The sequence below is a fragment of the Simochromis diagramma genome, unplaced genomic scaffold (assembly GCF_900408965.1).
Source record: "Simochromis diagramma unplaced genomic scaffold, fSimDia1.1 OVJJ01000321.1, whole genome shotgun sequence".
Taxonomy (NCBI): Eukaryota; Metazoa; Chordata; class Actinopteri; order Cichliformes; family Cichlidae; genus Simochromis; species Simochromis diagramma.
In genome coordinates this window covers 4,495,926-4,512,749 of record NW_024386772.1, presented here as the reverse complement: position 1 = coordinate 4,512,749, position 16,824 = coordinate 4,495,926, and the positions used below count along the sequence as shown (strand labels likewise).

At 38.0% G+C, this 16,824-nt stretch overlaps 1 protein-coding gene across 1 annotated transcript; it reads left to right on the top strand.

The window, feature by feature from the left end:
- The first annotated feature begins 1,582 nt into the window (after window positions 1-1,582).
- hsd3b7 (hydroxy-delta-5-steroid dehydrogenase, 3 beta- and steroid delta-isomerase) lies at window positions 1,583-10,208 on the top strand. Its single transcript, XM_040044149.1, is given in 7 exon segments — window positions 1,583-1,782; window positions 2,973-3,128; window positions 6,048-6,156; window positions 8,185-8,284; window positions 8,749-8,911; window positions 9,430-9,556; window positions 9,558-10,208. Coding segments are annotated over 7 exon segments (1,101 nt in total). The 5' UTR covers window positions 1,583-1,622; the 3' UTR covers window positions 9,844-10,208.
- Window positions 10,209-16,824: the final 6,616 nt, after the last annotated feature.

Below are 16,824 nucleotides of genomic sequence, written 5' to 3'. Positions count from 1 at the left end.
AAAATCTAAATCTTGGGTCAAAGTAACAGAACTCTACTCAAAGTTGACAAACAATACTTATAACTCAAACAAACTGACCTACCTAGCGAGACAAAGGGGAAACTTAAAATAGTGGCTGATCAACCCACAAAAACACAAAAAGGGGTAAATCAGAATCAGAATCAGAATACTTTATTGATCCCTAGGGGCAATTATGTTGGTTAGTGTGCCAGTACAAACAGTAACAAAAACAGACAATACAAGAAGTACAAGAAGTAGCACAATATATACATACATATAATTCACTTACTGATAAATAAAGGAATGATTTCCTGTGTCGTGCACAGAGATGGGCAGTAACGCGTTACTGTAATCTGATTACTTTTTTCAAGTAACGAGTAAAGTAAGGGATTACTATTGCAAAAACGGTAATTAGATTACCGTTACTTTCCCGTAGGAACGCTGCGTTACTGCGTTACTAAAACCGTGATTTTTTTTGCAAGAATGTCTCACGACAGTGACGTAAGCGAGTGCGATGTTCCTGACAACAGCTGTGTGCAGACCAACAATGATCATATATCGAGTGTGGGAGAGAGTATGAGCGTGCAGCGTTTAAAGCGTGGAAGTACTGACCTTACTTTGAGTTTGATTCCATAAAAAGTGACAAAAACATTAGTGTCCGTTGTGCGTGGGAAGAAAACTTATTTTTAAAGCGAAAAAAACCCTAAACTTCTGAGCAAGCACAGAGTAGCTACGACATAATGGGAAACTCAGAGAAACTGCCGTATCCTTCCACTGACCGCTGCGGCACACCTGCACCAGGGTAAACCTCCGCCTACCCAACTCCTGCTTTACAGGTGAAAATAGAGCAACAGGACCGCTGAGTCTTTGACTTTATTTATTTTCTGCTGTGTTTTACTTGCATCTATTTGAAAGACTGAGTGTAAACACACACAAAAAAAATATATTTTATGTGCTGGAATGTGCAGAAAATAGGTTTAAATGTTAAACTAATTTCTTCCAGTCAGAGAATGTTGCATATAATTAAATTTTTGCTTGATGCATAAAGTTAAAAGATTAAAACTAATAAAACAAGTTTTAAAAAGAGACTTTTCCATTTGATTACATTTTATATGATGGATTATGCAGAAAAAGTAGAATTGGGCTGAAAGATCTATCACTTTATCACCTATTCAGGTTGTAAATTGTGTTTTTAAAACGTAACTAAGTAACTAAGTAATTAATTACTTTTGAAAATAAGTAATCAGTAAAGTAACGGGATTACTTTTTGGGGGGAGTAATCGGTAATTAGTTACTGATTACTTTTTTCAAGTAACTTGACCAACACTGGTCGTGCAGTGGTGCTTTTTGATGTCAGTCTCTCACTGAACATGCTCCTGTGGCTAGCCAGCATGTCATGGAGTGGGTGGGAGGAATTATACAACATTGTCTTTATCTTGGACAACATTCGCCTCTCCAACACCAAATTAAGAGAGTCCAGCTTCATCCCTAAAATAATGCTGGCCTTGCGGATCAGTTTATTGAGTCTGTTAGCATCAGTGTGGGCGGGAGAGGCGGGGCTGACAGTATAAAAAAAGCTCCACCTCGCCACTGCAGAGCACAGAGTTCATTAGCGTAACACGATGTCGGAACACCAGCGGGGTCTTGTGTATCTGCTCACCGGTGCCTGTGGGTTTCTCGGCCAGCATTTACTGAGAATTCTCCTGGAAAAGGAGGACAGTCTAGAGGAGATACGGGTGTTTGACAAACGCGTAGATCCGACCTTGAATGATCTCAGCACAGGTAAGACGAGCAGAAGCGCTTCTTGACTGTTCGTGACTTCTGTCATGCAATGCTGTTTCTGTTTATAATGCGGAACTTCGTTAGCTAATATACCGATTTAACGTTAAATCTTTCACCGGCAAACAGACATACGCGCAGATATATTGTCGTAAGTCACTCGAGCTGTTTGTTTTATTCGGCAGCATTTTCCTTTTCATGGTAATTCTCCAGAGAAAACAAAACGGTCTTCATCACTTCGCCACCGCATTCCTGATAAGAATCGTAACTCAAGCCTTTAGCGTACCAGCTTTATGTCATCTTAATTAGAGTCTGTTTGAATGAAATACCTCGAGCAGGTACAGCATTGACTTATAAGGAAAAAAATGGCATACCCTGATGTTTGTGTCTCAGATATGCTTTTAATCACCTTGGCAACATAAAGAAAGCTGTGTTTTGAGCGCACCCTAATTTACCTGTCGTGTCTTGTTGTTGCACCTGCCGTGACTTTCAGCACCTTCTGAATAATTTGAATGCCAACCTGTTGGTTTACATAGAACCAGAAGTCGTGACCAAAGGTGGTTCTCATGATATGTTTGTTTTTGTTCCCTGCTTCCTGGGAAACATTACTGAAATCACTTGGAAGCCAAGATATGTTTTGTTTCCTTGATTACTGGTCTGCTTACAGTAAAATACAGAAGTTAAGCAAGACAAGACCCTCAAAGCTGTGACTAATGCCCCAACAAAAAGACTAGTGATCCATCTAAGAATCAAAACCCATAAAACAGAGTTTGAATTTCAGCAGAATCTGAGTGAAAGTCCAGGTGCAGAGCTATCAGCTTTCAAGGACAAATGGTAGATAATTTATAGGTTCAAGGCCTTCATAATATTTTTGCCATGTCAGCTCAACAGTGGAGACTGATCTCTTATATTGTTTTAAACTTCTGTGGAATTTAAAAATAAGACATTATCACTTTGGATAAAATTGGACTTGCCTTGATGATTCGGAAAGATGCAAATCACACCTGGAAATAACACTGCTATTACGAAATCAGGGTGGGCTGGGAAAAGAATGAGGTTGTTTTGAAGTTCCTTGGTAAACTGTTTGTTCCTCAGTGTATTTGTAACATCCTTGTGGAATTCTCAGGAAAATTTGGACATTTATTTTCAGGTTTATTTGTTTTTAACTTTGTGTTTTCATGTTTTTTACCCAGAGCGGACAAGAGTGGTTGTCATTCAGGGAGATATCACGGATTATGAATCTGTGTTGGAGGCCTCCCGTGGAACCGATGTTGTCATCCACACAGCCAGCTTGGTTGATGTTTGGTACCAAGTCCCAGAGCCCCTCATCTACTCTGTCAACGTAACAGGTGAGGCTTGGAAAGATCAAAGTGATAACAAGGAAAAGGGGTGGGGTGGAAACTCCAATCAACAGTTAAACTTGAAAAACATTTTACCACAGAAAGATATTTAGAGGAAAACCTTGGCTACATTTACTTTGGATGACTTCCAAGGCGTTTCCCTTCAACCAAAAAATGGAAAAATAGTTATAGTTCACATATTCACATTTCTGGTCTGAGGTGTGGTTTCCTCTTGTTTCAGTCAAGGGTCATTTTGTGTTCAAAGTGTTTCGTCTTTATGAAAGGATACTTTGTTTAAACACCAGAGGTCTCAGATTCTCTTAAACTTCAAGTTCAACTCTAATTGGCTGATGCTGTTGGTGTGGAATTTAGCGGTGAGTTTAAGTGTTACATGATGCTGAAGTTGTTATTGGAGATGCGTTTCCTTTGTGCAGACGAGAAGCGAACTGCTGGGGAAACCCATTTTCTTCCCCTCTACTTTTTTTTGGAACATGATGAGAGTAGTGTCACTATTCACTGACTGAAACTATGACTAAATGGAGTCGGTTGAATTATACATTTAGGTCAAGGTTTAACTGATCATATGTCACTGTAGAGCTCTATTTGCACATGAGAGCATCAGAGACAGACTCCAGATTTGTGTGTCAAGTGTCTCAGTTAAATAAAAACGCCTTGTTCAAACCTGGAAAAGTTAGTGACTCATAAATGTATTGGATTGCCAAAAGCAGCTTCTATCAGTCCAAAATAACAGTTAACCAATGAGTTTACTCTTGACTGGAAAACTATTTTAAATGGTTCCCAAAGGTAACGCTTCTTCGGGTCTGTGGAATTTACTGGGTTTATTTTACTATTGTTTCTAGAGGTTTTTTGAAGGTGGGCAGGTTGTATTCTTTAAAATCTGTCTAAACATTCCTTCTACTGATTTATGTAGCAAAATGGCTCTCAAGAGATGAATTTGGCTCAAACACTGATGAAGCTTTTGCTATCATTAATCTCTATAATATTTTTGGTATTTGGACATTTAAAACAGTAGGTTGGCATCATGTTAGACAAACTCAAAAATAACTGATGCCCATATTCAGCTAACTGAACCTTAAATCAAATGGTGTGTGTGGAAAACAGTGGAGCTCTGTGACAAAGAGGAATAAGCTATTCAGCCTTCTTTATACTTAAGAGGTATTTGTTTTCATTGGACTTGTTGACTACAATTGTCAGCCAGGAAATGCTGCAGCCTATTTTTCCTGAGTTCCTGAAATGTCTCTGGCGCTGACTTTCAAGTGACTAAAGAATTTTATTGATGGCAGCATCCCAGATGTGCTGCGATGAAGGAAAACAAAAACATTTCATTGATCTGAATCTAGAACCAGATTGAAGACACTGATCACAGTAATAAAGAAGGGATGAAAATGTTGCTGGTGAGGCTTTGCTTTTAATATCTGTACCCCAAAAACAATCGCTGCAGATTAAAGGCAGTTTTGTCTGTAGGCTCCCAAAAAGATCTCGTGCAGAGGTCAGCTTTTTTCCATCTGGATGTTAATTATTTGGATTGCTAGAGTGTATATGAACAAACCACTACAGTTAAAGTATTTCTTCTGTAAAAATCTGTGATAAGATCCAGTAGTTGCATCTGATTGTCTGTTTTACTCTGTCCCATTTGGCTTCACAGACCTGAAAAATATTTCAAGAATTTTAATATTTCCCCTGTGTTGGCGTCAAGGGGTTTTCTTCAACACATTCTTGTTAGTTCCTCCTCCTCTAGTGTCTGGTTTAAAATCTCTCTCTTCTTCTCATAACTGGTATAAATTTAAAATGCTAGTCTAACAGCAGTATATTGTAAACACTTATAGCCTGTAGCTGCAATGTTTAACCTCCTTTCAGACCACATGTTGGCACCAAAGCTAGACAGCAGAGCTTGCAGAGGGTAAACATTACTGCATCAGGAAAAGCACAGATCAAACAAATTTAATTAGTGTTTCCTGTTTTTAATTAGGTGTCCTAGAAATCATGCCAGTGAGCCACTATGCATAGAAGACTGTGGAACTGGTTTACCTAAATTGAATCTTAAATTATGGTCTGTTCCTCTGTCTTATCTGTCCTGTTCTATGTATTTTTGCCTTAAAGTGAGATTAGTTTTAACTGTGCTAGCAGCAAAGCTGCAGGTATGACAGTGCTGGTAATTTCAGTTCATCACTTTTGCCAAGAATAGAGTATCACAACACATATTCAGCAAATTTACTGTTAGATTTTGTAGAGGTGTTTTTGGTCTGGCTTTTTCAGTTTTTCTGTAGCGAGTGAAACCTCTCGCTCTGTTCTAGTGAAATATGGCATACGTTCCTGATAATCTACTACCACATTGGTGCTGATAAGTCTGTCAGTCTACAGGGAGTGGTATGGTTGTCTGTGCAGCTGTGCATGGTATTTGTGAACTCTGTGGGTTTCTTTTTTGTTTTGTTTTGCTCAGATGGCAAATTAAACACATCAGCACTTCTTTTTCTCATCAGCACTTGAACAAATGTTAACTATGCAGCTTGTCAAGTGTTTACTCCATAGATTTTTGTTTTTAACTTTCAGATACGTAAACAATAGCCTCAATAGTGGAAGCCAGAAAGATGCAGGAAAAACTAAAGACCCCACTTTACTTCATGTGCACTGTTTATAATGGAGGCCATGTTGTTTAGGAGCAGAAATATTCGTGGCATCCTCTCATACAAATGGAACACACATGGGTCCCATTTAAATTATTCACATGGAGATGTTTCATATAGTAATTTGAAGCAAGCCATTAGAAAAAAAAAATAGCAGATTTCTTCAAATCTGCACTGATGGAATAAACTATTTCTGTGTCACAGTGTCCTTTGAGCTGCAGTCTGCTCTATCAACACAAAAGTGAGCAGACTTGCTAAACACAATGTTTTCTTTTCCTCTTAGGAACAAAGAATGTCATCAAAGCCTGTGTGGAGTGCGGCATAGAGTCCCTCCTCTATACCAGCAGCATGGAAGTGGTCGGTCCCAACATCAATGGAGATCACTTTAAGAGGTGAAATTCAAAAACTATAAAAACTATTGTTAGTTGTTTAAAATGTTGTTGTTGGTTTTTTTAATTATTATTTTTTTTATATGGTGACTGAGCCAACATAGTAGACATCTAAACCCATTTGAAGAAGTGCTTTAGCTCATCTAGTTCATTTTCTGTAGTTGCTGCCTTGTAACCACTCTTATCTTAAAAAGCACCATCATTTAACACATGACTTGTGCAGAGCAAGATATGATGGGGTGGAGTCAAACGTCAATGACAAATGCAGTATTTAGTTTATTCTGATTAAAAGACATTAAATGGGAGCTACTGTCTGAGCTTTCTTTTGCCAGTGCTTTAATATTTTCCAGACTTTTATGTCACGCACTTGTTATGTAATGTTGCTGCAGTTATACAGCTTTTAAATCTGGAGCTTAAAGTTCAAACTGTTTTGCAACCATCATTTGCATTGGCATGCTATTTACAGTTATGTCACTAAAGGTTGGTTGATACCAGAGGAATAGTTCTGAATTATTTAATAACAAATAAAAAAAAATGTTATGTAATGTACATTTGCCAGGTTTTTTGCCTGTCATGAGAGGAAAAGGCAACACAATGTGATTTCTAAATATGGGCTGTCTCCGGGTATTTCTGTGTATTCATCATTTTCAGTGACATCATTTGAGTGGCATGTCCATACCTGTGTCGCTATGGAATATTTTGGTTAAGAATGAGCAGAAACCAAAATAGAAATGACTCTTGAATCAAGACTGATGACAAATGCAAAGTTCACTCCTAAAGGCGTGAGTCAGATCCAGGTGTATAGTTCACCGTCATATTGCTTGAGTATAGGAATAGGAGACACAGACAGACCATTTACTGGCATATGTGGGTTAGAGGGAACAGTTTTTGTGCTTTGGCTGAAAGCATTTCAAGGTAGGGTTTTTCCCATTGTCACCCATGACCGAAATGAAAAACCCTGGTGTGCAATGCTTGTATGCACTAAGGTTAAGGTGACGGTGCACAAGTGGGCATTCTTCAATATTTAAGTGTCTGGTTGGAAATTCCACCCAGTTCCTGAAGGTTTACGGTTAATCTATTCTGGCCAACCACTACCAAGGGTTAAAAACAAAAGAGTTTGTGCTGCAGAAACTCTGACCACATATTTAGCATGTGCACCCTTTACCCTCCAACCTGTACCAGTAAAATTCTGGGTGCTGCCTGCTAATCTCAGACTGGCTCCATGATCTTGAGATTAGGGCTTTACAGAGGCCAGCATCTGAGGCTGGACTGCTTGTTCCTTTTTGTCTCTTTTGATGATTCTTTGGGATGTTTGTGATGCTACAGAAGGATCTGGGACCAATCAGGCACCTTCTTGTTGATGTGTGACGTAGAACATGTGCAAAGCTTTTTCACAGTACAATATGTTCTCAGATTGTTAGATGAAGATTCAAAAGAAAAATATTGATATAATCATTCCAAGTGGATGCCCTCTTATCTACTGAGATCTTTCTACGTCAGCCCATCTCCAGCCACTGAGACAGATTAGCTTTCTGGTATTTCCTAGTAGAATTAAAGTCACAGCATATTACTGTCAATATCAAAAATGGATTTACAGTAACAAATAGATTTGAAGAATTCCACATAATGCCCTTGTCACATGAGGAAAATCACGCCCAGCAAACGTGCTGGACGTGCTGTCTGCCTTCCAGATGGTGTGCACTCTTTGCACGTACACAGGCACCTTGGAAGCTGTTGTAGTTCTGACGTTACCCTATAAGAATGAACCTTTGCCTTCTCTTGTTACAAATATTTGTTCTATTTAGACAGTAGATTTGGGGAAAAAAAAGATAAGAACAAACTTTGAAAAACTTGCAAATAAACATGGATATCAGGTTTGTTCGTTCCTTCTTTGCCAAGGTTCATTTCAACACTTCTGTTGAGTACGCCTTGTTTAAGCACATTCCTAACACACACGGCAAGGTCAAGAAAATACTAGGTGATTATCTTCTCCTGAGCACTTCTCTGAATGTTTAACTTCTTTCTTTGTAGGGGCAATGAAGACACACCTTATACAGTGAAACACAGCATGGCCTACCCCAAGAGCAAGTCAGAGGCAGAGAAAATTGTGCTTGATGCTAATGGCACCAAGGTAAGATAGATTTCACAAATTAATGGTATGTGTACTTTGTGTAAAGAAAAGTGGTATACTGTTTGAACTACATCACAATGAAGCAGATTTAGTAAATGTACATTTGAACTGAACTATGATGATTCAGTGAAACCAGTAAAAGGATTAGTTTTCTAAAAAGGCTTAACCTGGATAAACTCTGACTGGGCAGTTCCATGCAGAGGCTCGAGATATGCAGATGTTTTTGTTAGTCTCTTGCTGAGCTGGACTGGAGCCTTTAAAAAAACAAACAAAAAACAAAGTCATAGTGTGTGTGTGTGTGGGGGGGGTTTCTTGTGCAACTTTGCCACAGAATGTGAGAATTTCCCTTGTGGCTATGCGGTGGTACAATGGTGTAATTTTTGCTGTTTACAATTATATCTAAATCCTTTTATTTTATCTGCCTCCGGCCTGAAAACTAAAAGCTGTTTTTATTTCCTGTCCAGGTTAAGGGTGGTAAGCACTTATACACATGCTCGCTGAGACCAACGGGGATCTATGGCGAGGGGCACCAGCTAATAAAGGACTTCTATAAGCAGGGTGTTCAAAGGGGAGGCTTGATTGTTGGAGGCATCCCGGATCATGTTGAACACGGTCGAGTTTATGCAGGTAAAATTACCACTTCTGTGACGTTTCCTATGTGGCACTGAAAACTTGGTTAAAGGCGTCGTCATTTTTAAAGCAGATGTAGCATGTAGAAGCACTTCCTCTGCACGTCGCAGGAAGTTTACAGTTCTACACCTAACGCAATTCATAACATTAGAATTTCAGATGATGATATGATAAGAAACCCTGATGCTCTTAAGCAGGCTCTTGAACAACTTTTAATCAGTTTATAATAAATTCAATACCAGATGGTCATTATCAGTGAACATGTATACATGAATCCAATTCACACCACAAATCCTCTGATCTCCTAACAGAATATGATTGCGTTTATGATATTAATACATTTTACAAATGCATGCATGTAAGGCATACAGTATCAACCACAACTGGATAGAAAGGATGTCACTTGGATGCAGATTAAATGACTAAAGTAGTATCTACAATTGATGTATTTTAAGTATTTGCACTCTTTACCATCACCATAATTAAATCTGTTACTTATCCACTTGTCTACCTAGGCAATGTTGCCTGGATGCATCTCCTTGCAGCCCGAGCTTTGAGAGAGCGCCCTGGGAAAGTTGGAGGAGAAGCGTTCTACTGCTACGATGACTCACCCTACAAAAGCTACGAAGATTTCAACATAGTGTTGTTTTCAGAGTTTAACTTTCGAAAGGCACGGATACCCATAATTGGTGTTATGGTTTCTGGCCATGTTTAATGATTTGATGCGCTGGTTACTAAAACCCATATACAACTACACGCCGCTGCTGAACAGTTACACCTTGGCCATTGTTAGCACCACCTTCACAGTGCGCACCGACAAAGCTGAGCGTTATTTCGATTACCGCCCCTTGTACAGCTGGGATGAATGTCTGGCCCGCACAAAGAAATGGATTAGCACATTTCCTTCAGAAAACTCCAAAGACTGTTGATCTGAGCTCAACCACAGCAACATTTATTAGAAGCTGCTATGTAGACAGACGGGATCGCAATACGTAAATAATGCCTGTTGTCTATTAATGTTGTAGAGAAACAAGCAGTACTGTGCCTTACAGTAGGGACAGTGTAACAGAGCTTTTATACAGAGCATATAAACATAGTTTTATAAAAGCTGTCTCAATAATTCTCGTCGTAGTAGATTAAAAGGTGCTTTCATAACATTTTTGAAACGGCATTGATTTCGACATTCAAGCTTTAAAAACTATGCAGTACCGATAAAGCAGTATTGTTCTTGGTCTTTCTAGAGTGTTGGTGTTTTCAGTTCTGCCAACATCCACAGAATGCCTTAATTCAAAGTTAAAATAACCTTCATTATAAAATGTTGACCACTGATTCCATCAGAACCGTTAACTACTTCATTTGTTAATGAACTAGTTCTAGATGGGGCAAACGGTGAAGACGACATAATTATTACATTGTTGTTCTATCAATTTCTGTGGCATGTACTAATTTTAGATATGCATTTCACATTAAATATTATCAATATGCACAGTATTAATAGTGACAATGTAAACTCAATTTACATGCATTTACTACTCAGGTTACTAATATTTTATTGATTTAGCAGAGTTTATAAAATGTTTTATTTTACTGTTTGAATAAATGTTTGTTATTGTGAAACAATTGGAATGTTTAATTTTTGTCATTACAAATAAAGATTTATTTAATCCTTTCTAAAAGGCCTCGTGTGTTGTGCTTGGCATCAGGGCGGTGCCCTGATCTCATTGCCTGTCATCCCAGTCGTTGGTTGCATAACAACTCTGATACACATCACTACATCCCATCCCTGGAAACCACTTGCACAACTTTAAATCATTGTTTTTTTTTGTTACAGTATGCATATTTGCCCACACCATATCCCCATGGTTACATTGTGTCCTCCGGTTTCTATGTATCCAAGTGTTTACCCATTGCGGTAGGTAGAGAGAATCATTCCTTGAAGTCATGTGGAAACTTGTTGTCATGCTATATTAAAACCAGCTGGATTTGAACTTCTATGACTCAGAAGGAAAAGGGAGTTCCTTTAGAGTGTTCCTGTAGACCTGGGTGTCCCCCCCATTTTGAGGTTTTGCATAGCAATCTCCAAAACACCACCATGCATGGTGCTAGGAAATACAAAGCAAAGACTAACAGTTTCCAAACAAACTCATAAATCCTTTTTCGCAAACAAAACCAAAAGATGTGGAAACAAGAATGTGGAAAAACTAGTGTTTTGTTTTGTTTTAGTTTTATTTACATTTCCAGCAGATTTTAATATGGTCTGACACAAAGGCTAGGCTTTCTTATAAAATGTTTCTCTAATGTAAGCGAGCATGTCTGTGGGAATACAGCAAAATATCTGTATGAGTTTAACTGATGTGTTTTGGTGGTTCACAACTGGAGTCTCTAGGTGTGTCAAACCTGTTTGAGTTCACGAGCCAACCAGGAGCTATACATAACAAATGGGGTGAACCAGTAAAACATAACCTATGTGAAAAAAAAACATATCTTTTATGAGAAGTGAATAGATATTCTGAACATTTATATTTACAAAAACATGAACAGCCTGAGATGTCTTAAAGTTTAATTTCAACTCTCTGTCTGAGAGTCTGCTGTCATAACAATCGACAGATCACATTGATTCTATAAAGAAAAAGACTTTACATGGATAGTTTTTGGAAGAAAACAATATTATTATGCATCTTTGTGATTGAAACACCATTGTTGTAATGCTGGCATCACATCCTTACTCCAGGAATAGCAGAAGACAAAAAAATAATACAAATTAAAAAAAATTACAATCTTTTGTCAGAAAAGCCACTCCGTAGACCTGTGGCAGGTGAGGGTCCTGTTCCAGGAAGCAGGAACTATAGAGACAGAGAAAACAGAGACCTCCACTCTGTGGACAGTAAGGGTCAGCCAGCTTCCTTGCACTGCAACATTTATTGTAGGTCACTGTAGCAATCATTGTTTAAATAAAAGACATCTGTTCTTTGTTTTGCAATCAGTCACACTAATGGAAACATTTTGTGTTACAGATGGAACCTTGGATATGATGTGGATATTTGGGTAAGGAACAGAAATGAAACAGAAATGATTTTTAAGACTAAGACTAAACTAAAGGAATTTAAAGGGGTGTTTTAAAAGCAGACAGACTGTCTGAATGTAATCTGATTACATGTAATGTTTGTCTTTGTTCAAAGATTGAGATTCACTTATTATGTCAAACAGCATTTGAAAGGTACAGTGTCTGTACCACTGAAAATCACATAAAGCAGACTCTGTGGGTCTGCCCAGAACTGGACCCAGCTGAAGGTATTAGAGGCTCCATAATGGATCAGCAAACCATGTCCTACAGAAAAAGATCAAGGACTCAAGGATCAGGTTCAGCAAGGCCATTTTGCAGCTCATCCTGTCTAGACTGACTTTTTATGTTCATATTTCATTTATTTTGTTTGTATTCTGTTCCCCGGTCCTTATCTAAAATGGTTCATAACATGTTTGCCTTTACAGATACAACTTACATTCAATAAAGACCTGTAAAGCTGCCCTGCCTTTTTTTCAGTTAAATAGGAAACCATTACTATGATCTAACTATGACTATTAACAATAACTCGATAAAACATCTCTCCTACGGCTACAAGAGAGGAAACGGTGAAGGCTGACATTAGATTAGATTAGGCAAGGCAAGTTTATTTATATAGCACAATTCAACAAGGTGATTCAAAGTGCTTTACAGAGACATTAAAGAACAAAAACAAATAAAAAGCATGAGTTAAAATTGATAAAAAATAAAATAAACAGTAGATAAAATCAGAACAGTAGATAAAATCAGTAGTTAAAATGTAAGTTTTGACATTTAAGCTTAAAAGTGTGGATTTGGTGTTTTATTCAAATGCAGCTGAGAACAGGTGAGTCTTCAACCTGGATTTAAATAAACTGAGTGTTTCAGCTGATCTGAGGCTTTCTGGGAGTTTGTTCCAGATATATGAAGCATAAAAGCTGAATGCAGCTTCTCCGTGTCTGGTTCTGACTCTGGGGACTGATAAAAAACCGGATCCAGATGACCTGAGGGATCTGGAAGGTTCATACTGGGTCAGGAGGTCACTGATGTATTTTTGATCCTAAACCATTCAGAGCTTTATAGACCAGCATCAGAACTTTAAAGTCTATCCTCTGACGGACAGGCAGCCAGTATAAAGACCTCAGAGCTGGACTGATGTGGTCCACTTTTTTGGTCTTAGTGAGGACTCGAGCAGCAGAGTTCTGAATGAGCTGTAGTTGTCTGACTGATTTTTTAGGTAGACCTGTAAAGATGCTGTTACAGTAATCAAGCCTACTAAAGATGAATGCATGGACTAGTTTTTCCAGGTCCTGTTGAGACATCAGATCTTTTATCCTTGAAATATTCTTGAGGTGATAGTAAGCTGATTTTGTTATTGTCTTAATGTGTTTTTCTAAGTTTAGGTCTGCATCCATCACTACACCCAAATTTCTCTCCTGGTTTGTGGTTTTTAGGTGTATAGATTGAAGTTCTCTGGTGACATGTAATCGTTTTTCTTTGGCACCAAAGACTATTACTTCAGTTTTTGTTTAGCTGGAGAAAATTGTGGCACAACCAGTCATTAATTTCCTCGATGCATTTACCAAGAGCCTGTACAGGGCCTCGGTCTCCTGGTGACATTGTGATATATATTTGTGTGTCATCTGCATAGCTGTGGTAGTTTATTTTGTTGTTCTTTATAATCTGTGCCAGTGGGAGCATGTAAATGTTAAACAGAAGGGGTCCCAAGAGGGAACCTTGGGGAACTCCACATGTGATACTTGTCTGCTCAGATGTGAAGTTACCTATTGATACAAAGTATTTCCTGTTTTCTAAGTATGTTTTGAACCAGTTTAGTACAGTTCCTGAAAGACCTGCCCAGTTCTCCAGTCGTTTGAGTAATATGTTGTGGTTAACTGTATCAAATGCTGCACTGAGATCCAGTAAAACTAAGACTGACATTTTTCCACTGTCTGTATTCAGACATATGTCATTAAACACTTTGGTCAGAGCGGTTTCAGTGCTGTGGTTCTGTCTAAAACCTGACTGGAAGGCATCATAACAGTTATTCTGTTTTAAGAAGTAATTGAGCTGTTGAGAAACTGCTTTTTCAATGATCTTACTTAAAAATGGGAGATTTGAGATCGGCCTGTAGTTGTTCATTTGTGTCTTGTCAAGATTGTCCTTTTTCAGTATAGGTTTTATTACAGCAGTTTTTAGTGATTCTGGAAACACGCCTGACATTAAAGAAAAGTTGACGATCTGTAACAGGTCTGACTCCAAAGTCTTTGAGACCTTTTTGAAAAAACTTGTTGGCAGGACATCTAAACAGCAGGAGGAGGAGTTCAGTTGACCTAAGATGTCTTCAGGTCTTTGCTGTTAATAGGGTGAAACTGTTTGATGGTGTTTAAACAGTTTTTCAGTGGACACAGCACATATCCTGGATATGCTGTTGATGTACCAATTGCTTGTCTAATCTTTTGGATTTTTTCTGTGAAGAATTTGGCAAAGTCATTGCAGGCCATGGTCAAATGAAGTTCAGCTGCCACTGACACAGGAGGGTTTGTTAGCCTGTCAACTGTAGAAAATAAGACCCGAGCATTATGACTGTTTTTGGTGATGATGTCAGAGAAGTAGGACCTCCTTGCACTCCTCAGTTGTAAATTATAATTGTGAAGTTTCTCTTTATAGATGTCATAATGAACCTGGAGGTTTGTTTTTCTCCATCTGCGCTCAGCTTTCCTACACTCTCTTTTTTCATTTTTCACCAGTGTGGTGTTTCTCCATGGAGACTTTTTCCTTCCAGAGATAACCTTCACCTTAATGGGAGCAATAGTGTCAATGACATTTAACATTTTAGCATTGAAGCTATTGACGAGCTCATTGACTGAACCTCTGGACAGGTCAGGTGTTAATGGGAAGACCTGGTTAAAGATCTCACTACTGTATTCAGCTATACACCGTTTTGTGATCACTGCTGTTGATTTGTGTGGGCTGAAATTAGATTAGAAATTACAAATGGCCACACTGGGGAACATTACAGCAGAGTTTTTCCGTAAATCTTATTAAGCAATACAGTCCATCCATCCATTTTCAGCCCCTTGGAGGCAGAAGTCTAACACAAAAGGGAGGACCTCCCTCTCCCCAGCCACCTCCTCCAGCTCATCTGGGGGAAATCCTAGGCGTTTCCAGACCAGCTATAAAGATGTAATTTTTCCAGGCATGAGCAGCAAAATAAGGTTGTTAAATCCATCAGGGTTGTGGATTTCTCTATTACTATGGGTGTGACGATCACAGGTTCATAAATAAACTGTGTCCCCATATGTTTTTATTTCTTTCACATGCAAATTTTTATGCTACGATGTTGACAGAGTGGTCCAAGCTAATCAAAATGACTTTCCCCACCTCCCCTCCTGCTTTCTAAGACAGTAATCCTTACTTGAGTGCTCTGAGACAGACGGTCATCACTGACACGCACATTCCTGGGCCCACTGGATTAAAAAGGAGACGCTCCTCTTTATTTTCCCGTTGCCATGGTGATTACTGCATCTAGAAACTCAGACTGAATCAACTCGTCGCAATAAAATGCAACTGCGCCATCTAGTGGCGCAACTGAACACACCAACAAAGTTTAAAAAAAAAACGATAATAGATTGATTTCATTGACCTAACTTCCCATCATTATTTTGATGTGGGAAATCTTGTGGCCTTCTCCTTTTGATATGACCTATTTCTTTGAAACTTCCCTTTAGTTCCTTACAAAGTATAAATAAATACAGTAACTGATTGATTTTGATTGATTGATTTTTTGATTTTATTGATTAGCATTCAAATAGAACAAAGATCTACTACAAAGCAAGAAAGCACGAGACAAGGCTAATCAAAAGGTATTGGCTGAAGCATTTGCTTATTACGCCAACCCTTTTAACACAAGATCTTTTTGCATACAGCTCCTGTACACAGGGCTCGAAGCAAAGAATAAAACAAAGCAAAGCAAAAACAAACAAACAAACAAAAACCTTTCCACCTTAGATAAGTAACTACATCAAAGAAAAACAGTCAAGAGTTTCAGTATTATTATTTTTGCTCTTTTCATTCTTGATTTATATATTTTTCTAATACTCTATTTTTAAACATGTTTTTAAACAAGGAAAATGAACTACACCTTTTTAAATCACTGTCATAACTATTCCACAGGTTAACTCCTCTAACAGAAACACATCTCTGCTTTATATTTGTCCTTATCTTCTTTTTTTTTAAAAGAAATCTGTTCCCCTTAAGTCATATTGACTCTCTCTGACTGAGTACTGGGATAAGCAAGTTATTTTGTGCTTTATACATTATCTGTGCCATTTTATATTCAACTAAATCATAAAATTTCAGGGTATTCAGATTAATAAACAAAATGTTAGTTGGTTCTATATAGTTTGATTGATTTATAATTCTTATAGCTCTTTTTTGTAACTTCAAAATAGGAAGAGTATTTGTTTTATATGCATTACCCCATATCTCCAGATAGTAAGTCATATATGGAAGCAACAGAGTACAATAAAGTGTGTATAATGATTTTTTTTATTCAGGACATGCTTTGTTTTATAGAGAATAGCAATGGTTTTTGACATTTTTGTTTTCACATGGTTTATATGAGACTTCCAACTCAGCTTATCATCAATTATCACTCCAAGAAATTTATTTTCCTACACTCTTTCAATTTCAATTCCATTAACCCTGAGTTTAGATACATTTTTCATGTGTCTAGTGCCAAAGATAATCATTTTTTCTTTATATTTAATGATAACTTATTTACATCAAACCAGTTTTTTAATATATTCAACTCCTTTTCCGCTGTAGTCAGAAGCTGTTCTAGGTTTTTACCTGAGCAATACAGAGT